This window comes from Camelus dromedarius, chromosome 11 (genome assembly GCF_036321535.1).
Source record: "Camelus dromedarius isolate mCamDro1 chromosome 11, mCamDro1.pat, whole genome shotgun sequence".
Classification (NCBI taxonomy): domain Eukaryota; kingdom Metazoa; phylum Chordata; class Mammalia; order Artiodactyla; family Camelidae; genus Camelus; species Camelus dromedarius.
This window is the reverse complement of record NC_087446.1, coordinates 49,509,739-49,533,547: the sequence shown is the minus strand read 5'-3', so window position 1 is coordinate 49,533,547 and position 23,809 is coordinate 49,509,739. Positions and strand designations below refer to the sequence as shown.

Genomic DNA, 23,809 nt, shown 5'->3' with positions numbered 1-23,809 from the left:
ACCCGTCCTTTCAAATCACACTCCTCTCCCAGCCAGGACTATGTACCGCATTTGAACAACAAACCAATAAACAAAGCCTTGATCAGTCTGGTTTAAATGAACAAGTGATTGAGCACTCCTCATTTCCAGTTTTACAATGTATTGTTTAAACTAGCTCCAGCCTGGCTGGTTACCTCTCACTGATGAGTGAAGTGGCTCCTCCTAGCACTGGGGGCATGGGGATGCCCGCTCCAACTCCATCTTATATTCATTTTCATAAGAAGTTTCTGCCATGACCTCCCACAGGTGGGAAATGAGAAAAGGAAGTGGAGGCTAGGATTGGACGTGGGAAGGAAAGGTCCCTGAATGACTCATCTCTACCAAAGTACAGTAAAAAGTGGTTAATAACTGCTTAATGACAATGCTCTAAACTGAGCTAGTTTTATTAAGTCCTGGAGGTCTCCTTTTACAGCATCTGTATCCTTTGTCCTACAGGAACCAGAGCAGCCAGCAGGTCCGCCCACCCTGGAAGCTGCAGCTGATTGCCCGTTAGTGCTAATGGAGGCATGGCCGACCCGGGGCAGACTAATGAAGGCACCGAAGAAGCAGGTGTGGGAGGAAACGGCTGTACGCCTGGGGTTGCCAGCCTCACCTTCCTTTCCTGCTCAATGAGAGAGAAGAACATTTAAGCAAGGGATGAGATTTTTTGCAGAGGGCTACCAACTTTAGTAACTCTTAGACATCAAATTCCCCTAGGAAGAGGGGTATTCCTTGGGGATTATTTTAATGCTAAATAGCAATCATTTTCCCCCGCTTACCTTTCCTAACCTCTCATGTCACAAACTTTGCTTCTTGTCTCCCATGTTAAAGACCATGCCAAGCAATGGCACCCTATTTTTCTCTAACATGAACTCTGCGGTCACTTCTGATTCTAAAATTGTTTTACTGCACAAAAAGGAATTGTGTGTTGACAATCTAAGCATCAAGAAAAATGAGGATTCTGGCGCTGCGTATATACATTGGTTGAGAGTGAGGATGGTGATAAACATTAAATGATATGAGTATCAAACACTGTATCTTGAGAAGACAAAGCTTAAAACTATAGTCTATCTAAGTAGCATTTGGCTGCAGATAGAGTATTTGCCCAAGTAATTCCTCCAAGAGGAAGTACTTACTACCTTAAGAGCACACTACTTAAAATGATCAATTGTTGACAATCACCCTGGACAGTAATAAATAAACATTTTTTACTATACCATCCACTATCAGGATAGTTACTATCAACTCTCAGGTTCATTTATATTATTCAGCTACTCAGATCTCAAATGAATACAAAAGAGGTCAGATCATACCCACATTATTTCATTAAAATAATGGGTTTTCCTTCTTAAATATCTGGTGAAATCTGTTTCTTCATTTTTTGATATCCTTCTATCCCCATGACTATCTTACCCACATTTTCCAGAATGTCTGAATCTTTTCTATTTTGAAATGATAAAATAATTTGTGTAGCTGAAACACAAAGGAAAAAATTTCAAACTAGACTTAAAGCGAAGGCAACAGAAAATAAACACGCATTTACCTTTATCAAATCCATTAAATGACAAAACACGGTTGAGTCATTTGGTATTTTATGAGAGAGACTTTTGTTTAAATAAAATGAAAGAACAAAAAACCCTAGAATTTGCTTTCTCAGATTTCTAGATGTATTGAGAATGCTTTATTCAGAACTTCCTGTTTCAAACTAAACCAGACTTAGGTACACAGAAATCAGCAAACTAATTTTTTGCATAATATAAACACAAGAAAAAACACCTTACACATGTATTTTTCTTTTGTAGACGTCCAGTTATCAGTGAAACCATTATTCTTTTTATCATAGCCTTCAAAAAAAGAATTGTGATTTCTATGTAGGTGGATATCCTGTGGGAACCAAAGATTTATACGAAATATTGTTGACAGTCAAGTACAGGTACAATATCCAGTTTCTATAATTCTGAAATCCAAAAGACTCTGTAACTGATTTGTTCGCAAGACCTGACCAAACCTGAATTCATTGAGCAGCAAAATCGAACCTGAACTGATCTGAATGAGGCTGTTTATATAGCCTTTATGCCACTTCATGTGAACACACACACACACACACACACACACACACATATATATATATATTCAGCTACAAATACATTCATGTGATTGATGATGAAAAATTTCTTCAGCCCCATGGGGCAAGCTACTAAACACAGGCGCATGCACTGAAGTCTGAAACATAACTGGTCTCAAGGTTTGGATAAGAAGCGGTGGGCCTGGATTAAGCCTGGTAAACCCATACTGGGTGTACTGAGAACCATTCACGGCAAAGGGCCGTCGCCTGCGCTCGCATTATCTGAACCCGTCATTTACTGAACTCATAATCTTCTCTAACTGCATCTCCTAACGACTCTTTCCTTTTTTAATTAGATAACCAGTCCTTAGTCACCCATCCCACCTTCCTAGTTACCTGTCATTCCACCCTTACTCTCACCTCCTTGTATCTCATCAGTTACTGTTACTGAAGCTTCCCGAGGCTCCGAGAAGCCCCATCCTGCTGCCCACAGTCCCACCCCTATTTCAGACTGGCCTGAACAGTCTCAAGCCTGCAGGACTGCAAGAGGCTCCCCAAAAAAACACTTCCCTTCTTCCCGACTACTCCCCTAGTCTCTCCCTCTCCAATTCCCACAAGATTCGGCTCCAGATGAATGGTGTCATCATCTCCCATCCTGTTCAAAGTCTTTCCTTGATTTGAATACTGTAAAGGAAGAGGCAGAGTCCAAGCAGGAGACTGGCATCTAAAGACAAAGAACGCAGACTCAGCCGACCTTTCTACTGCATCTCCTGCTCTCCTGGCACAAACCTTTCACGCCAGTCATGAACATGACCTCCTCGGTTTTCCCCAAGCTCAAAAAAGCTAAGTTGTTTCTCATCCCTTTTGCTCACACCATCCACCCCATGACCTGAAATCTATAATGAATTCTTTGCATCATGTCTGACTATTTTAATCTCGCTCATGTTTCAGACTCCCTTACCTCCCAAATTGGCAGCAGAGTTTTCTTTCGCCTTCCTAGCCCTCAGTGCTCCCTTCCTGAATTCCCCCAGCTCTCTCAGTCTGCACTATTCATTTGATCCTTGCTAGGCATGTCCCTGTATTATCAGAGTAATTAATTTTTCATGCATATGTATCTTATCTCTCTAACCAGATTTTAAATTCCTTGAGAGCAGAGACCATGTCTGATATTTTATAAATGAATAAATGAAGACCTTTTTAGAGCTTACAATAAAAAGGCCACATTGGCAACGATAACATGTAAAAGACAAAGGAATATTAATTTATTTGTTCATTCAAATTTTATCAAATACTACTACATGCCAGGCATTGCTTCAGGCGCTGAGGTCTAAATGATAAGCAATACAGCGTAACCTCTGCCTTCGTGAGGCTTATGGTCTGGCTAGAAAATGAAACATTAATGAAATGATTATACTAATGATTATATAGACAAACATATATGTTTTGGAAAAGGAACGATGCAACATAAACAGGTCCAGGATCGTTTTCATGAGCTACATCTGTCAGCTCATTCTGAGCTGGCCTGCCCTTCCTTCATGTTAAAAAGGAAGTGGCAGTGGACAGAGGCTCTCTGCACATGTCAGGAAACAAGAAGAGAAAAGGGGATACAATTAGCAAGAGAAGTTTGCTCAAGAAGTACAGTTGTCACAATCGTGATGTCCTAAGACCCGTCCTTACAGAAAGCTATCAAATCAGAAGGCGTTAGGTAGACCCCGATCACTTTGCCTTTCAGAGAATTACTTTCATGGAATACAGCATCACAAAATTGCCTTTACGCTTAAAAGTCATACTCTACACTTTTACGAAACTTTGCTTTAAGACACAAGACTATGAAATCCATTTCTGCACTTGCCACCTCAACATTCAGGGTCTCCTGTACAAAAGAAAAGAAATCATAGCAGGATATTTTGGGCAAAAAATTCCAGAATTTAGTGCAAAGAAAAATTCCCCTGTGAAACTTCTCATTTTCATTATTTCTGATATCCAAAGCTATGTAATATATCACATTTCCCCACTTGTCCAGCCTCCAGACCAACAAGGTAGCATGCAAAACTCATGAAATCAAAACATTTTTGATTCTGTGGTCCCCACTTTCTATTCCTCTTCCATTTAACAATATGTTTTTGTAAACCATTTCAACTCCTCTTTGAAATAAAAATGATTTCTTGAATAAGCTCAAGAAATTTAAATTCTTCTCTTTATATAAGTCTTATCAGTGTAATAATTTTGGATTACTCTACTCATAGAGATCCCTAGATAACCCTCCAAAAGGCTAGGATGCAATATTTGAACACATGCTTATTTTTTTAAACAATGGAATCATCCAAACAAATGGAAAAGAGCATAAACTGATATTCCAATGGAATTCAACTTTCATAAATCCTAATATAATACTCACCTCAACAAGGTTCAGTTTTAAACCTAAAGCAATTTCTCTGAAACACATTCATTCTGATTTCACATGTGCTCTTAAATTATATTCCACATTTGGGAAATTTGGGATCTGTGACTGGTCTGAAATCTTAAAAGTTTAGTTCTATTGTGTAGGAAAGCCAATTCTCTCCTCTTACTCCAATCATACAGCACAGATGAAGGGGGGATGGTTTTAAATGCATTTAATCCCTTCTGTCTCTGATAAAACACAATTTCCAATTTGCAACAGTCAGTATTTTTATTTGAGACAAAGCCTACTATAAATTATAAATCATGAAACGATTTCATGTTGTTAACTGAAAAGTCGCAAAACGGTCATCTTCATGGCTCACAAAAAATAAAATTTATAACCAATGAACTGAATTAAATCATGTGTTCACAGAATCATTCACTCTTCCTCACACATGTTTCAAAATGGCAATACTGGGGAGTGGGTAGAGCTCGCTGGTAGAGCGCATGCTTAGCACGCACGAGGTCCTGGGTTCAATCCTCAATACCTCCATTAAAAAATAAATAATGTTTTTAAAACAGTAATATTGTGGTGTCCTTTCAGAGTCTATTAAGAAGAGATTTTCCATAATAAAATGAATGAGGGAAGACTCAACAAATTAATGAAATGAAAGGGGCAGTGGCAATCTATTTTATATTTTCATTTGGCATTTCATTAGAGAATTAAAAAAATAAAAAAGAAACTGTTTACTTAACCTCACAAACTGATTATGATTATTTTGTAAACCATTCCAATTTCTGTAACAAAGCTTTCCGTGCTTGTAGTTAACAATCCCACTCCTCTTAACAGACATACACCATCATCGCCATCACCACCACCTACCACAGGCTTGCATCTGCAAATTGTTCAAGGGTTAAATATGGTCTTTTAGAAAAATGAATTATGGGGAGTGGTGGGTATAGTCCAAGTGGTAGAGTGCATGCTTAGCATGCACGAGGTCCAGGGTTCAATCCCCAGTACCTCCTCCAAGAATAAATAAATAAACCTAATTACCACCCCCCCAAACAAATGAATTATGTACAAATGCTGGTCTGGGGAGGACAAGGGGAGAAACATTTATTGCATTATAAGCCGATAAGAACAATGTGCGTGCTTGCATTAAACCTCGGCTTCTCTTCCATGAGGTTGCATGGCTGTCAGCGGCAGGCGCCCTGCTGTACATTCTTTGGTGCAAGTGGACACAGCTGGGGGCTGGAGGGAAGCCAACTTAAGTCAGACAGGAAGGAGTCAGAGCAAGTGTCACGGAGGAGATAAAGGCTGAACTTGGATATGAAGGAAAAAGAGAAATTGGCCAGGTTGACAAGAAGAGGAAAAGCATGATGGGCATAGGAGAGCACGTGGGCAAAGGCACAGAGGCAGGAGGGGACACAGCCAGTTTAGGTACCAGCAGATAGTTCTGAACAGTGTGGAATGTGAAGAGACCAGGTTAAGAGTCAGGCAGGGGTAGGTGATAACGTGCTTTGGATCTCAACTACAGGAGTTCGAATTGTATTCTGCAGGTGATAGGAGCCATTTAGCCATGCAAAAATACTCCAGTAGCAAAATCCAGGATGCACTGGAGGAGGAAAGAACTGTTAGGAGCAAATGATCAAGAGTTTGTGAGTGAAGGAGGAAATGACAGCCATGAAGAAAGACAGAAGGAGAAGACCAGTTTGGACTTCATTAGAAAATTCAACCAGGTGTCCAGCGATCTTATCCAGTTATCCCCAAGATTTGCAGAAGGCTATCATTCCTTCTCTAATAATCCATTTAATGTCATAGGTTTTTAATAAGGAGGAAAAAGTAACTTGCCAAGTAGAAGTGATAATGCTGACTATATTATAAAATGTTCCCTATTGTCAGCAAAAAAAAAAAAAGACACACTTTTGCATTATTTTTATTTGTAGTCAGTAAACTACTTGGAATCTAGAATGATTCTTTTCCAGACTGAATTATTTATACAAATAAGAGAATTAAAAAGTAAGCCAAGACTAAATGTGGTTTTAGTAAAAAAGATAAGCCTGCAATAGAATAACTTAAGGTGTAGCAATTACAAAAACCAAACAATCCGCCCTTATTATTAATACCATTGTTTTGACCATATGATTCTCATTCAGTCTTTCATAATGTAGGCAGATAACTTTTCTCCAAACAGGATACTTTGGTCTAAGTTTGTCTTAGCTTCCTACACCAAGCAAATTTATGGAATGGATTCCAAACACATCCAGCCATTGTTCATAATGGACATCTGTTGTTCTGTGGGCTCAGCACCCTTCACTCACTTTTGAAGACCAACCATCTCCCAGTTACCCTCTCCCCTTGACCTCTTCTATCCGTATGATTACTATGCATGACACCATGCTTGTTCATTGTTCAGTGGGTGGCCCAGCTCACAGCCAGTTCCTAGATATCCTCTGTGTCAGTGACCCATCACTCATTGAACTTGAGCACCCACTCTCTAGACACACCCTAGCTGGGAATCACCACTGAAGAACGGTTGTCCTTCTGTTACAACACGCCATCTAACCAAGCCCATCAGTCCTTTCCCTTTTCTTATGCCCTGTTTCATTTCACCTGTTCAGTATAATCCACATCTTCAGGCCCTTGCTCACTCCTCCCAGACCATCGTCTTCCTCGCCTCCTTTCCACATCCAGGCAGAATGGATGCTCATCAAATCAATAACTCTTGTGCTAGAACTCTCCATTTATCTTCCATCCTTTGTTTCCAATACAGCCAGCCCCGAGCATTCCCCACTCAGATGAATCACTCAAATTCTGTTCCAGGTGACTGAGCTCTGACAGAGAAAACTACTCGACTATTCAGATTGGGGTCACTCAAATTTAGACTGGCTAATCACACCACAGCCCTCGGCCACCATCAGCAGCCCTTTCGTTGGTCCTAGTCAGTTGGCATCATTTCCTACAGTAGCTCTTCCCAACTTTGACCACTTTCTGAAGCCCCTTGCTCGTCAGTCTCTCCATCTTTCTCTTGAGCTTCCCCTCCTCACAGTGAAGCAGAAACCGTCAGGCGAGCACCCTCACCTCCCTACTCCTCCACCTCAAACGTACAGCTCTTCTCCTCCTGTCCTCGCTCAGGCCACTATTTGCGCCCGTGTCCTATGTCACAGACCAAAGACAACTGCAGAGATGCTGTCTTCCTTCTGTATCTTTACCTGCACCTCACTCTAGCTTCTTCCCCAGCAACGACAAGCAGGTCAGTGAATCTCGCTCCTGAAATAAAACCACCACCGCCTAAAATAACAACAACAAATTCTCTCCTTGGTCTTTTCCCCATTTTTAGCTACTTCCCATTTCCTTCCTCCATTTCCTCACCAAATTTCTTGAGACTACATATTTTATAATAAATATAAAATACATACATTTTATATGTTTATGCAATAGAAACAGATGGCAATAGTTTAAGGAATAGAGTTGAGAATATATACGTAATATTATGTGCATGTACATATATACGTATTTTTTGTTTATTCCCTAAACCATTGCCATCTGCTTCTAACCAAACTTCTAGCCTAAAAGTACCCACAGTAAGTCACCTATGATCTTGTAATTGCTAAATTCGAAGTCTTATTTCTAAGTTCTCTTCCTAATTGACCCAGTAGCATTTAAAACGTCCTTCCTTCCCCAGAGCACTTATCACCTCTTTGCATGTTATACATTTATTTGTTTCGACCCTTTCTCCCTCCTGTAGGATGTGTTTATAAAGGCAGACACCTTGCTTTTTTGATTCAATGTCTAGCATAGTGCCTGGCATAATAAGTAACCAAGAATATTTGCTGAATAAACAGCACCCACCTCCTGGCCAAAATTGACTGGGTCAGAGGTAGGAACCACACCCAAACTGGGTCAACTCCATTTAAACCTAGGAGTATAAACTTGGGAGCAAGGGCCAAGTCAGTCCCTGTATGTAGATGTAAACTGATCGTCAGTGTGAAAGGGGAAGAAAGCAGGTATGATAGAGAAGTCGAGACAAAAACATCCCGGTGGAGTTCAAGCCTCCGTTTCCATTTATCCCAAGTATCAAAACAAACCCTATCCTTGGTCTCTGCAAAATATCCCAACATCCTTACAGTAAGTTACCTTTTAAACTTCAACTCACTTCATCTCTTTATCTACTGCTTACTAGCAAGAGATTCCTTACTACAGTACTCTTCTGTGCTTGATCAGGCTCAAGATAAACATCCTAAAGTCAGTGTTCCAAAAAGAGGAAACAAAACAATGAAGGTAAAAACTTAGAGTTCCTGTTCTAATTCCCTGAATGAACAATATGCGTAAATATCTGGGCAACAGTTAACTTACTTTAATGAGAATGTGGCGTGATGGGAAAGCATCCTCTTTATAAGCCCTTTATGATACCACACTTAGGTGCCATTTATGGGAAAAGAGCCATTTTCATGTCTTCTCTAAAGATTACACACATTCATTTTAGATGTAACACTGTTTTTTATTTTATTATTAAGTTTGGTACTAACTTCACCTCATGCTAACATTCCCTAGGCCGTAGAAAAGTACACCATTAAACAGAGAACAGTTGAAGAACCAGAGCTACAAACAGCGCGTAGCAAATTAAGGCTGGAAGGCAAACTGAGATGCATCCTAAATTGCAGTTTTGAAATAACAAAGCTGTGTCTCGGAGAAGAGAATTAAATAATTACCCACGTTACATTTCATGGGTACTTACCAAACAAACGCTGATGGAACAGGAACTTGCCAGCTATGAGTCCTATGAGAATGGCCAGTAGCCATAGAAGCACCTTCAGCAGCCTCCAGCCGACTCCTCTAGGGTATTTGTTTGTCACAAACGAAAAACAGTTTCCAACGACAATAACATTGGCTTCCGTTTGGCTATGAGAAACGGGGTCCTCCGCGAATATTAAGAAGTTAAAGAAGATCACCAAGTAAGCCACAATCATGCGAGACCAGGGATGCTGGAAATAATAACGGAAGTCTTTACCCATCCTTCAAAACTTCAGTTCCGTAGTTGACCTGCGTAAGAAAAGAGACACAGGGTTAGAGCAGAAAGACAAATGGTCTCTCTCGTCCTGTTACCTGTTTGGATGTCTAATGGTTCAATAAAGGGGTATTTGGGGAAAAACATACCTGTTCCTACTTATGGCACCAAGACAAGTCTGAGATGGAGGACAGTAAATACTGTCCCTTCCCCATCATCTAATCACACCTGTGATCTTATGGGGATTTAGGAAAGGAGGAAAGCAAAATGTTAGGTGGGGAGGAAGGGACATGAGAGGGCAGAACCAGGTCCAAAATCAGGATGGTGACTGAGATGAATGACATGTGGAGATCATCTCGGGAGGGACCGCAGAGCCAAAAAACAATGCGATCCTCTTCCTCTTTTAGATGATCTTTGTTTATGTTACAATCATAACACTGATCATTTAAAAATTAAAGCAAGGTAGATGTACACTGAGCACTTATTAACAAAAAATAAACATCCTTCTCTGCCCAAATTCTCTCCTCAAAGTCCCCTAATAATTTGGGGGATACACTTTCAGATCTTTTTAACATTGACAAATGTGTGGATTGTGTGGACTTTTATAAAAATGTTCACAGTCTACTTGTCAAATAATTTCAACACAGAATAAGTTTCATGAAATAGCTAAGCCTATAGCAGAGTAGTTGCCTGTAGGAGGGCACCTCTGCTCGTGGGAAGTGAGGAGGAAGGGGAAGATTTCACAAAGGGGGATACACCCACATTGGAGGTTGGAGGATCAGCAGGATTTTTTTTCCAGTGAAGAAGGCAAGCAAGGATGCTCAATCTTGGTGCACGCAAAGGCACAGAGGCACTGCAAAACGTGTAATACACCTACAGGGGTAGGTCCTAACGGGGATGTGCACTGGGAGTACAGAAGCCTTTTTTAAAATGCAGATGTTCAGGCCCCACCTCCTAAGTCTTGCTCAGCTCCTCTCTCGTTCGTCTTTGGGAGCCAGCCTGCCCATAGGAACACGAGCCCGCCAAGGTCCACCAGAGCTAGGACTGGGTGGTTAAGCCTACCTAATTCCGGGGTTCAGCACTGGTGAGCCCACTTGGAGGTCAGATTAAGCTATCACTCTTTTTTTCCCCTCAGCAATTAAGCTGATTAAATCTGGGACGAGAATAATAATGGTAAAATTTGCATTTTACACACGGCTAAAAACACCAAGTCACAAGCCTGAAGTAATTTTAAGCCAATGGAAGACCTGAGAATAGGCTGCAAGGCTCCCGAGATCCAGCCCAGTATTCTGGGCTGGTCAGTGTCAGTTAAACCCACCGTCCAAGCTAATGAAGACTCATCTTAACTATTTCAGAAAAGCAATGTAAACACATGAAAAGATTGTAATAAAATCTAGCAAAACAAATAATCAATGTGCCCTGGATTCATAAACCTTCTAAGCAATTTCACATCCCTTGAGATCTTCATGAATACTCCAAAATACCAGTTCCCAGGGGCTGTAGCTCAAATCACTAAGGAACGGTGATTTTTTTTTTTAACGTGAGGTTCATAGCCCAGTCAAAGACCTGTGTGGTTCTCACACCAAAGAGAGCAGAAAAAGTGGTGAAGAACAAACACAAACATCATGCATTTTCATGGTTCTGCCTGGATGCCAGAATGGGTCAGCTGTCAACTCGATTTTATGCAATGCAACATCTTTGGGAATGCCCAAAGACCACCACAGGAAGAGAACACACAGAAACATCTCAAGGCCAGTAAGTCTCAAAGCAGGAATAGTTCCCAAATGCCCAAAAGAACTGGACAGGGGTCTCAGTTAAGGAGTGAACAGGTTTCCATGTTGTTTCTCCCATGAGCGAGGAACTCTGGGGGAGCTGCCCCCCACCTCTCTTCCCCACCCCCACACAATCAAGGCAGCAGGAATTTGGAGCACCGAATACATATAACCTCGATTCTTTTTTTAAATAAATGCTTTGTGGAGGGTTGACATATACTTATTTTATTGTTGATTTTAACTTCAGAATCTTGCTCTGTCCACATGCCCAATCTGAATTTGAACATTCAAAGAAAAAAAAAATGGAGATAGCTGTTCCTCTGCATTACTGACGCTGTTTCAAGAGGTGAGAAGTACAGTGCTGAACAACCACCCTGCCCTCGTACAGACCCTAATCCCACAGCAATGCTGGGAATGCTACCATCAGGCCCACGTTACAGGTCAGAAAACGGAGCAGAGCGGTGCTGCCTGTTTAACTCGCACACCTAGTGAGTGAAAGAGCCAGCGTTTGAGTCAAACTTCACTCCTGGACCCGGATCGCTCACATGCACCGCAACAAAGCTGGAAGTGTTCGTTCCAATACGTATTTCGCATCGTATTTACAGCTTAGTCTGCATTCCCACTGGCAGACTCGAGGACTTAAGACACCAGCCGAGGAACAGGGTCATTTGGTCTTTTTATTTTATGCTAAACATGGCGACTTACTCTTGACTCAAACTGCAAAGCTGAAGTGATGTCTTCAAGGGGGTCTCAAATTTCAAAATCTGCATAATAACTTGAATAACACCTGTGCTCATCTCCACTTCCTGACTCCATATACAAGGTTGCCAGAAGCCTGCCTGGTGATCCACAGGTGCCTGACACCCAGAGCACCAAAACTGCTTTCCCCTCTGTGGTTCACAGACAACATCGTGATGATCAGTACAATCATGTGGTGACCCTAATGTTAACAACGCTAAGGATGACGGTTGTTCCGACTGACTACGATACACAGTGTATGTGGTCTCCAAACCCTTTTAATTTTTTACAATTCAATTCTGCTACCGTAGATGAGCTTTTATGTTATGGAAATGTGCCTTTATCTTAGCTCTCAGCAGATCGCAGTGAAATGACCTGTTTGTGTGTGTCTCCCTCACCAGGTCATAAGGTTCTCAGGGAAGGAGCTGTTTACATTCAGGGTGCAGCACAGTGCTGGGCTCATAGCAGGCAATCAGCAAACACTTACGGGATATGCCGAGTGGTCCACCACCAAAGAGGAGCCCCCTGACTGTCTAGGTGAGAGGAGAAGGCGGCAGAGCAAGCTGCCACTCACTTCCACTAAGGGAAGAGCAGCTGAGTCCAAAGACAAAAACAATGACTCGGCCAAAAACATCACTGGTGCACCCCACCCCCACCGTTACCATCTCATTTCAGCACCAGCTTCTGCACTGTTATCATTATGACTAAGACTAACATCCATTGAGGACTTATCCTATAGCAGACACTATGCTAATAAGCTTTACAAACATCTCATTTAAATTTCATAGCAGCCCCATGAAGTAATATTCTATTGTAAGCAATATTGAAACTGTGTTTGGTAACTTGCATCAAAAACCAAAAAACCAAAACAAGCCTATGCCAGAGTCAGGATTCAAATCCAAGCCGTGTGGCTCCCACATTCAATGCTACACCTTCCCCACACTAAGACATAAATTCCAAAATCTTGCCCTTTACAAGTTGGTTAGAAAGTTCCTAATAATAAAGCCAACTAATAGAAAAGATTCATAGTACTTCTAGGGCAAGGAGTCTACCATTACTATGCAAACGGACTTGGCAGCATGATTAGAAAGAACTAGGATCATGTGACCGACTGCAGGATTGTTCGAACTCTCTCCCTCTCCTTTGAGCATCAGTATTAGTTGAGGTGGTCTGACTGTCCTTTTGCAACGCATCACTGACATTCATTCTGTGATTTTCCAACTCTGCTTATAGAGAACACTGCACCTCTGAGAACCAGACTAATTCACACCATTCAATTCCCTCTTGTAAGAAATGACATCATTAGGTAGATGTCACTCTCAATATCTTGGAAGCCTCTGCTTTTCGCGTAACAGCAGTGAAGTGACGAACATGATGGTAACCAAAGGCTGAAACATCGTATACTGTCTGATAATCCACAGGCCTTCAGCCATGGTTCCAACTCTAGAGGGCCTGATATTTACAGTAGGTATTAGAAATGGCATACATTTTACCACAAGCCAGTATTTCACCTGGCACTGAATGCTAAGAATGAAAAAAATGGAAGGTAGGGAATTACACTCAAGTTGGGAGGATCAGCTGAGCAAAAGCAGAGGCGAGGCGGTCTGGGACTGGCACAGAGCTGCATCAGTCCTGTGGGGCTGGAATGGAGCACTTGGGGGTATCTTAGGAGAGTTAAGGATAATATGGGGCTAGTTCAACGAAGATCACACTAAAGTGTTGTTCTGTATTTTACTGAGTAGAAACTACAGAATCAAAGTCTTCAGAGCAGGAGAGTGATGCAACTGCTTGGAGCAGACTTTTGAAAAGACTTCTCTGCTGGGCTTGGAAAATGATCAGCGGGTATGAGGCATGACAACAGTGGCGAGGCTAGTTTAGAGGTAACTCCAACAGTTTACATAAAAGGTCCTAGACCAGGGCAGTATCGATGCCCTAATAATCATTGGAATGATTGTCTGAATGAACCAGGGTACCCTGCCTTCTTACTTCTTAGGGTCACTGCAAATAAATGAACATACCCCGGGACTTCAGGGTATGAATTTCATGTGCCCTCAGCAGGAACCTGGCGCAGGTGATGCTTTTTGCATAATGACATAGTGACACGATGGACTGTATCACTTCCATTTAAAAAAACTCACAAACGTGTATGGCAAAGTCCTCGATGAACTGATAAAATATGCTACACCAAAGACATTATCACTGGCCAAGTGAGCCACAGCCAAAGCACAGCTCTGCTAACGTAGGTCTTAGCATCGAGTGATACCTAACCAGGTAACATGAACATCGTTTTTTCATTGCGGAGCACTATTCTAGGATAAAAAAAGAATTTTTTGAAGCTCCTTGGTAGTTACTTCTGAATATTCACCCATAACCCTTCTTAGGTCTCATCAAAGGGCTTATTAAAGATGACTGCGCCTGTACTCTGCCAAGGGTATGAACTTTATTTCAGCACCGTGAATCTAATTCCTTGAGAAATAATTTTTAAAAAGACTCTGCACTTTTTTTTGTGGTATGCACTTTGTGAAGCAGACAGCTGAGTTTTGGACACTTTGCTGCATCAGCACAAGACAAAGTTAAAGCTCTTTTCTTCAGTTACCTAGCTGTGGTATTATATTAATACGTGTAAAGTTCTTTGCAGTTAACAGAACACTTTCTACAGTATTTTCATTTAATCCCCAGGAAATAATCACTTTTAAAATTGCATGTCCAAAGGGCAGACAGAGCTTTAAATTATTTAATATTATTTCCTCACAAGATAAATGATAACTTATGTTCATATCACATTTTACCTCTTAGTATTTTTAACGGGTGAAAAAATCACAGACCTGGAATGACTTTATAGGAATGATCAAAAGACTCAGGAAAACTTATCTTTCAGAAGACAAAACAAAGGGTGGTGGAAGGAACTGGGTCCGGTTCTACCTGACTCTGCTACTCACTAGCACTGTGACCTTGGGCCAATCCCTGACCTCTCTGAGATTCCATTTCTTCACCAGTAAACTCCTAATGAAAGAGCTTTCCTCACAGGGCTGTAGTGAAGACCAACGGAGATTTCATTTGTAAAGTACCTGGTCACTTTTAGGTGCTTCCTACTCTGAAGACCACCATCAAAATACATGTGACTTTTGGTCACTCCCGTTAAACTTGAAAATAACATCAACTACATGTTATGTTTACTGAGAGCTTTTAGATGCTTTTCTCAGTGTCAAAGGATTCTACTATAAACACTCCACAACATAAAGGATGAACATCATCCTTATTTTACAAATATTGAAAATGAGGCTCAGACAGCCCAAGCTACTTGTCCAAAATCATATATAGAAAGTGGTAAAGCCCAGATTTGTTAATTCCATAATAATTCCAAAATTTCATCATTCATTTATTCACTATTTACTGATCGCCTATTTGCGCCGGGCACTGGCCTACGTGTGTGGTTATTAACCAACAACACCCCTATTGTCTTGCATCTTAGAGTCTCAACTGAAGGAAACAGACATTAAACAGAGAAAAATTCAATACATGGTATTTTTAGACAGTTATAAGTTTTGGGGGGATATTAAAGAAAGTTTAGACAGTTATAAGTTTTGGGGGATATTAAAGAAAGTTAACAGGGAGTGTCAGGGGTGAGGGATGCTGAAGAAGGCCTCACTATAAGGTGACATTTGAACAGAGACGTGAAGGAAGGGAGGCAAGCAGGTATCTGGGGAAAGACTGGTCCAGACAGAGGCAACCCCAAATGGTAAAGGCCTGCGCTGGCTGCACGATGAGTGCATTTAAGGAACAGTCAGGAGGCTAGTTTGACTGGACAGAGTGCAGGGGAGCATGATGAGACTTGGGGTCTGGGAGGTAGCACCATGATCAGGCCTTGACGCCATCCTGCCACGTGGGCTGTACCCTGAAGGGAAGCAGGAGAGTGATGCAACCTGACCACTCTGCCTGATGCTTGGAAATGTGTCAGATTCTGGATACATTTAAAAGGAAGAGCTGACAGATCTACTGATGAATCTACTGATGGAATGGATGTGGACATGGCCTGGCAAACCCTACAATGGAACTGCCATTTCCTGAGATGGTAATGAATTTCCTGAGGTGAGCACCGTTGGAGCAGATATCGATAACATAGTAATAATAATTAACATTCTGGAGATGCTTTTTACGTGTTGGGCTCTTGGCAAGAACTTTTCATGCATTATCTCATTAGCCCTTATACCAAATCCTTGGATTTACCAGTCAAGAAATAGAGATTTTAAAAGGTTATATTCTGCCCAAGGTCATACAGCTACCAACTGACAGAAGCAGGCAAAACTACCTCTTTATGACCCCAAAGTCAATACTCTAATTGTTGTGTGTTCCCTACACTGAGAAGTATAAAATGCCTAGTAAAGTCCTAATGGGAAGGAAGCAAGGGGAAAAACTAAGTGATGACTTGCATCTAGTAAGCACTCAATAAACCTTTGCTGATGGATGCATAAATGAAAAAATAAGTGTATGGATGATGTTTGAATAACAGACCAGCATTGGGTGAGAAAAAACACTGAAGGTTCCACTCCAGACAGAATAGACTCTGGAAAATGGGATATCCAAGTCTGTAAAAGGAGAAATGGCAGAAGGTGAGAAAACCAAATATATATGTCCCTGGACCAGCCTTGAGGTAAGGGTAGGTCTTAGTTGATTACCTTGAACTGTTGGATAAAAAGGGAGGCAGGCATGAGGTGATGACACACAGTATTTGACATAACGCAAGTTCTTAATGCAGGTTTTTAAAATACGAATAGCAGTAATAAGAGAAGAAAAGTTGGAACTTCTTACTTTTAGTCTGATACAAGAGACCACATAGCCTTTTAAATAAAAAAGCAGCCTTTTAAGTCAATCAATGAAACCACCTTAAATGGCTCTGCATAGATACCAGGATGGTATTTGTGGTACCCTAGCTAATTTAGAGGATCATACCCATAAATCACTTCCCAGGCTTTCTCTTCACATTGTTTCAACCTTTAAGTTATTTTCTTCCCTTGTTCTTATCTTGCAGTCTTTGGGATAATGAAGCACTGAACCAATGCAAGTCTTTTAAATAGAGAACCTGGAAACAAAGCAGGTCTGAGGTTCTCTCCCAACTAAGACTTTAACCAACTTTCCACCAAAATGGCAAAATACTTATGAGCCTTTTCATGTCCTAAAGTTGAAAAATAATCACCAATGAATTCTTTAAAAATGTTTAGACTTCCTTTTCTGTGACATGTGTTGATAATAAAGAACTGTCATGATCACAGTCTAAACGAAACACCCCAAAAAGTAAGTTAATGAATAAAATAAAATATTCATATCTGAAGTTGTTTTTCAAATGACTGACAGTTTTAAGAAGCACCTTAAATACAACAAACAAGTACTGGTTTCCGATCACAGGATCAGATGATGGTGGGATGATGTGGGAAAAACTCTCTCAGTCGAAAGGTCAGAAAATCCATAATTACCTTTAAACTACAGAGATGAGAAGGGAGGAAAGGAGTTAGAAGGTATATACACGGCAAAACCTCAACACAACAATAAAACAGCTCCTTCAGGGGTTCTACTTACTACTCTTTATAGTCAATAAATCGTAAGAACTTTTTCTGAAGACAAAAGGAAACCCTGAAATCTTCTCAGAAGTCCTTCTATGGGTTTCAAACAACATATCATATATAACTAGGAGGAAAATATATTTCTTCAGCGTACTTTAACTCCAAAAATTTTTGCTCCTGTTCCTGAGACTTTTATCTGCACATAAATACTAAAATAAGCATCTGATGTTTACTACCATCTCTGTCTCTCTCACACACAACACACACACACAACCACAACCCCCCCCCACACACACACACACTCGTTTATTGTTCCACAGGGGGTAGAATGAATAATGGCAGCCAAAATGTACCCACGTGGGCCAAACACACTTGTGGGCCTTTGGCATTTTCAAAAATACGAATGGACACACAGCTTTATTCATCAGGAGGAAGTTGGTAAACACCCAAACATTCAAGTTTGTGGGGTTTAGGGGGTTTTGTTTTTTAAGGAGAACATCCCTGAACTGCAACCTGTTAATTTAATTAACCAATAATACTGGGGCTTTGCCTCAGTTCCCATCCTAGGAATCACTGGAGCGAGGAAAGTTCGCCGCGTGCCCTGGCGACGTCCCTCACCCCCCAGCCCAGGAGTTGGAGGTTCCCCCCCCAACCCTCCCCGCGAGTCTCCCCTGCCTTTTGCAGGAGGGAGGGCGCGCGCCCCTCTCGCGGGCACTCGGGCGGCCCCTCCACGCGCCGGCAGCGGGAAGGGAGGAGGGGAGGCGCGGGGCGGCGGGCCGCGGGCCGCAGCCGCGGCCGCCCTCGCGGGCAGGGGACGAGGAGGCGGCGGCGGCGGCGGGCGGCCGGGCCGGGAGGGCTCCGCCGCGGCCGGACCGAGAGGCGGGGGAAGGCGCGCTGGCCGCCCGGGCCGAGTACTCACCGAGGGGGCCGCGCGGGCTCGGGGCGTCCGCACTCGGGGGACCCGGGGGAGCGCAGCCTCCGCCGCGCCCGCGGCCTCGCAGGGAAGCGCGGCAAGACGGGCGGGCGGCGTCGCTGCTGTCACCGCGCTATAAATACCGGCTCGGCCCACACCCGCCGCCGCCGCCGCCGCCTACGCCGGGCGCTCTCCGCAAAGTCCGCCGGCCGCGGGCCGGGCGGCGGGAGCGCGAGGGCGACGGCGCCGCGCCGGGCACCGCGCGGGTCCCAGCGGTGCAGCAGCCTCCGCAGCTGGAGGCACGGCCTCCCGCCGCCCCCGCCCTCCCGCCTGCGCCGCGGCCCGACTCCAGCCAGGGGACCACGCGCCGCGGCTGAGCTTGCCCGGGCCGGGCCCTCCTCTGCAGAGCGGGCGGCGGCGGGAGGGCACCACTTCGGTACCCGGCGCGGGGTGGCGGCGGCCGGGCTTCAGCCCAGCCTGTCAGCAGCAGTCCCTTTGCTGGGGGAATCGGCAGACTTCTCAGAAAACCCACCATCCTGCAGGGAACCAATGAGGTGCCCGGGTGGAAGGTCCTCAAAGCGCTGCAAACTTTCTAATGCAGTCCCAGGTCACAGGGCATCCTTTCTGCTTTTGTCTATTGGTGGTGCGGAGGGGTGGGGGTGGGGAGAGACAGAGCCCGCGAGGATCCGAGAAGTCTTAAACTTACTTTCCAGTCGGTACGGGTCCAGTACTTTCTGGTCTGACACACAGACACAGACGCAAATATATTCCCACAATGTACTCATATTTATAAGCGTACACATTCATCGACGCTTAGAAATGAACAGCTAATATGCACATGTATACATATGTATATACACATGTGTAACTGCATATACGCATTTATGCACAGATATATACAGAAGCACACACTTGCGGTTTTTAACCTTTTGCAGTCTGAAGCTCTCAGAATACTATCATTAATGCAGTGCTCAAATGATTCATTTGCAGCATGGAAGAGGAAGACCTTCGACATTTGACTGGCTCCTTTCTTCCTGTTGTAATGTCTTTTCCATCATATATGTGTGCGACCTTTGTTTCCTTCCACACCCCACGACAACTGCTATCTCAGTTTACAAGTTGCTTATAATGCATTAAAGTGCTATCCAACATATGATATTCCATACTAACGGAAGTCATCGCTTGTTTGTATGGTCAAATGGAAAACGGCATCATTCATTATCTACTTACAGTTGCAGACTTATGAGGAGAAAACTAGCCTCTCTCCTGGACCAGCAGCATGATTCAGGAATGAATTGGGCAGCGAGAGGGAGAGCTGAGATGTCAGCAGATTTTTGAGATGGGATAGAGAAAGCCATTCCCGAGTCCTGCAGTGTAGCTAGTGCACACAGGGATCACTGGGAGCTCACTGCCGTGCTTCTCGCTAGTTTGACATCTGTTCTACTTCTAAGATGACCGCATATATCTACATTAGTCACAGTTTGTAATCATCTTATGGAACTCTTAGCTGGTGAAGGCAACTTTTCCCAGAAAGAGTGGTTTTCTATGCTAGTACTTTGCACATTTTACTATGACATGTCTTACATTGGCTGTACTTTTCTGCAACGTCTTTTTTCTCCCCCACTGAGCTATGAACTCTTTGAGGACAGGGACTAAATCTTACTCACCACTGCATCCTCAATACCCAGCATACTGAGTTATAGTAATGGCTCAATGAATGCAGATTAATTCCACAGTTTAACCATTAGCATCTACTGTGCTTTCATAATTATAATCAGGATTTTACAGAAAATTAGTAAACTATGTAACTACTTAACATGGGTTTCATGTGCTATATAAATATATATACATATATTTTGAAGTATAGTTGCTTTACAATATTATATTAGTTCCAGGTGTATAAAATAGTGATTTGATATTTTTATAGATTATACTCCAATTAAATTTATTATAAAATAATGGCTATATATCCCCTGTGCTGTATAATGTATCTTTTTAGTTTATTATTTTATACATAATAGTTTGTGCCTCTTAATCCTTGAGGCCATGTTGCCTCCACCCCCTCCCTCTGCCCCCTGGTAACCACTAGTTTGTTCTCTATGTCTGTGAGTCTGTTTCTGTTTTGTCATATTTATTTGTCTGTTTTATATTTTAGATTTCACATATAAGTAACAGCATACAATATTTGTTCTGTCTGGCTTGTTTCACTTAAGCATAATACCCTTCCAGATCCATCCATGTTGTTGCAAATGGCAAAATTTCATAGCTTTTTAATGACTGAGTAGTATTCCATTGTATATATGTGTATATTTATGTATATGTGTATGTATGTGTGTGTATGTATATATATATATATATATATATATATATATATATATATATATATATATATATATATATACACCACATCTTCTTTCTCCAATCATTTGTTGTTGGACACTTTGGTTGCTCCCATGTCTTGACTATTGTAAATAATGCTCCCATGAACACTGGGATGAATGTATCTTTTTGAATTAATGTTTTCATTTTCTTCTGATATGTGCCCATGAGTGGAATTGCTGAATCATATAGTAGTTCTCTTTTTAGTTTCTTGAGAAACCTCCATACTATTTTCCATAGTGGCTGCACCAATTTACATTCCCAACAGTGTACAAGGGTTCCCTTTTCTGCACGTCCTCACCATGTGCTATATTTGCATTGTATCTTCATTTAAAGCAAGGAGTCTTCAGTTAAAATTGGAAAATATTAAAGCTTCAAAAATTGTACAGCATAACACTGAGGTCTGTGGCTTATTAATCACTCCCCCCCGCCACCCCTCCCCCCCCAAAAATACAGAAGGCACGTTTTCTGACACTGAAAGATATTGTATACAACATGTTGTATTTCAAAGGATATTGGGGTTAAAATCATTGAGCAGCTTCTCTTCTGTCTACCTGAGAGACAGAACTCATTCTGCTCCATGACTGCTTGAATTACATGGGTGTCTACTAGAATGAACTTCAGATAATCAGAACTGAAATGTCTGGCCTCAGTTACGTAGTGCCTGTTACCTTACCTTTAGATCCCTGTCTTCTTAACATACAGTCTTGCTTCCTTTAATACTAATTTTAAGAATAAGCTTAAGCAATGCTTACTATCTGCTCTTAGTTGAGAGGTCTCAAGGTTGAAAGCATGCAGTTCTCCCAGAACACTTCAAGGCAAAATATTGAAATGAGCAAGATTTTCTTCAGCAGCAATGATCCCTTTTTACCACTGACCAAGAAGCTTTGTGCCTTTTGCTTTGACAGCCACCGAGGATCTCCATTTCAGCCCTATTTAAGAACCAGACAGGGGAACAGTCTCTACGTCTGATCTTTGTCACGCATGATAACTTGTGCACCAGGCCCATGCCACGTATTAAAATGTTTAATCTCCGCAACAGGCCCATGAGATAGCTGCTATTAGTGTCACTTCCACATTTACCTTTGAGGGAAGAGACACACAGGGACTGAGTAGTTTGAACATAGGGTTTTTTTAATGACTGAGTAGTATTCCATTGTGTGTGTGTGTGTGTATACCACGTCTTCTTCCTCCAGTTATCTGTTGTTGGACATTTTGGAGTAAGGATCAGAAACCAAGCAATGTGTCTTGCCAGCCCACGTTTTAACCTCTCATCTTATACTTCTTCCCCATGGACCTCAAAAGAGGTATGGGTTTTACAGTTAGGAGACCTGGAATAGGGAATATTGGTGTGAAATCTGGTCCTGCCACAACCCTAGCTACAACCCTGAGCAAATTGCTGCTATAAACTTACAATAAGAATCCCTGGATCTGTTTTTCTTCACCGTTGAAATGGTGAGATGTTAGATCTGGACATGGACTTAGGGGTCCAAGGTAGGTCATTCAGCTTGTTCAAGGACAGATCTGTTCAGGATTTAGGCTACTGTCCTTTCTATTCTCCAGTCTCTTTCCATCCCGGTCACTACCTACCACCCAGACCTACTGGGAATTTTAAATGCCCTAATGTGTATAAGACATCCATACAATGCCAGGTACATAATAGGTGCTCAACAAAGACCATTATTCCTTCCCATCAAAACTTAATGTTCTATGAAGACTTTCCTCCAGGCCAAAATCTGTTGGTCCAGCACACAGATGGTGATTGCTAACTCACAGAAATTAACCACTTCTCTAGGGCTGGCTAGCAGTGTTTAAAAATGGTAAAGATGGAAGCCCCAGGAAGAAATCAAGATGGCAGCGCTTCATATCTCCCCCTCACCCCATCCATAGTTTAACTCAAACAGCTCCATTTCTTTTCTTGAAAGGAGCTCAGCAAATTGGCCACAGTTTCAGACAATGTCAGGGCAATGAAAGAAAATAATTGGAGTAGGAAACTCTTAAATGCCACTATCCAATCATCTGCCTACTCTACCTCCATACACAAAGTCAACCTTGCGGACAGACAGGCTTACAAGGTGTCTTGTTTACATACAATTCCTTTGTAAAATCTGACCCAAGAGGGCAGAAACTAGAAGTGACCAAGTGAGATGATGTTTTTCTGCTCACCTCATATACCCTAGAAGGTTAATTATACAGACATACTCTGTATTTAAAGAAAAGACAAGCTCAAGATACATTTCAAAATTTGGTGAAAACTTTGATCATGGCCAGACTGTATCCTCTCTAAATGGCCCTTTGAAGGCAAAAGGAAATTACAGCCAGAAGCATCAGGGATCTATACTGAGTCTACCAGGAAGCCCTTTCATCAGTGATTTGATGAACTCCAAGCAAAACTAATTTTCACTTCCAATAGGTCAATCGGGATAATGCTAATTGCATGCTCCAAATATAAACGGCATAATTTCCTTATTGCCAACGAGGCAAGAATAGAACTTTGAACCTGATCCATGATTTTCTTCTGGTATTCCAAGCCCAGTGACTTTGCTATCAGGATTTTCCTCAGTTGTCCTAACTGTAAATGTCTAGTCCCATTGTCCCCAGTATACGCTGATTTATGTCAGTTAGTCCACATGGCCTGCATTTTGCTTGGGAAGAAATAATCAACACACACTTACTGCTTAAAATATTAGAGCCTGTGCTCTGGGATCACATATAGTGGCAATGTGATACATAGCAAAACACTTAACCTCCCTGCACATGAGTAGTACCTGCCTCACAGGTTGTTAGAGGGTTTAACTACTCTGTGTCACACTTTTTACATTTGGTTTGGTCCATATTAAGTGCTCTATAAAAGTTCTTTTTATTATCATTACTATGTATTTCATTCCTTCCCTGCTTATATTCTGCACATCCCACGGAGTTTCTTTTACCACAGAACAGGTTCACCTCGTCTTCACTTTGGCCTATAAATGGCT

General features: G+C 42.1%; 2 protein-coding genes across 4 annotated transcripts in view; one reads left to right on the top strand and one right to left on the bottom strand.

The window, feature by feature from the left end:
- The window catches only part of TMEM117 (transmembrane protein 117), a 441,213-nt gene that overhangs the window by 390,689 nt on the left and 26,715 nt on the right, over positions 1–23,809 (bottom strand). The window contains exons 1-2 of one of the 3 annotated variants that reach the window (XM_031462720.2): positions 18,462–18,729; positions 9,205–9,509 (exon numbers count right to left, since the gene is read on the bottom strand). In XM_031462720.2, coding sequence (XP_031318580.1) covers positions 9,205–9,481 — 277 coding nt within the window. In that variant the 5' untranslated portion in view covers positions 9,482–9,509; positions 18,462–18,729. Of the gene's footprint in view, positions 1–9,204; positions 9,510–18,461; positions 18,730–23,809 lie in introns of those variants that run through there. The other 2 variants (XM_031462722.2, XM_031462724.2) reach the window with 2 other exon arrangements.
- Positions 13,829–18,832, top strand: LOC135322451 (basic proline-rich protein-like). The gene is made up of 2 exons (XM_064491236.1): positions 13,829–13,864; positions 18,227–18,832. Exons 1-2 carry the CDS (start codon positions 13,829–13,831, stop codon positions 18,830–18,832), a joined length of 642 nt encoding a protein of 213 aa, XP_064347306.1.

Excerpts from the sequence above, each read along its gene's own strand:
- LOC135322451 (XM_064491236.1), top strand. The coding sequence starts at position 13,829 with ATGAGGCATGACAACAGTGGCGAGGCTAGTTTAGAG. Across the intron at positions 13,865-18,226 it reads GTGGCGAGGCTAGTTTAGAG|GAGGGAGGGCGCGCGCCCCT; the intron begins GTAACTCCAACA and ends TGCCTTTTGCAG.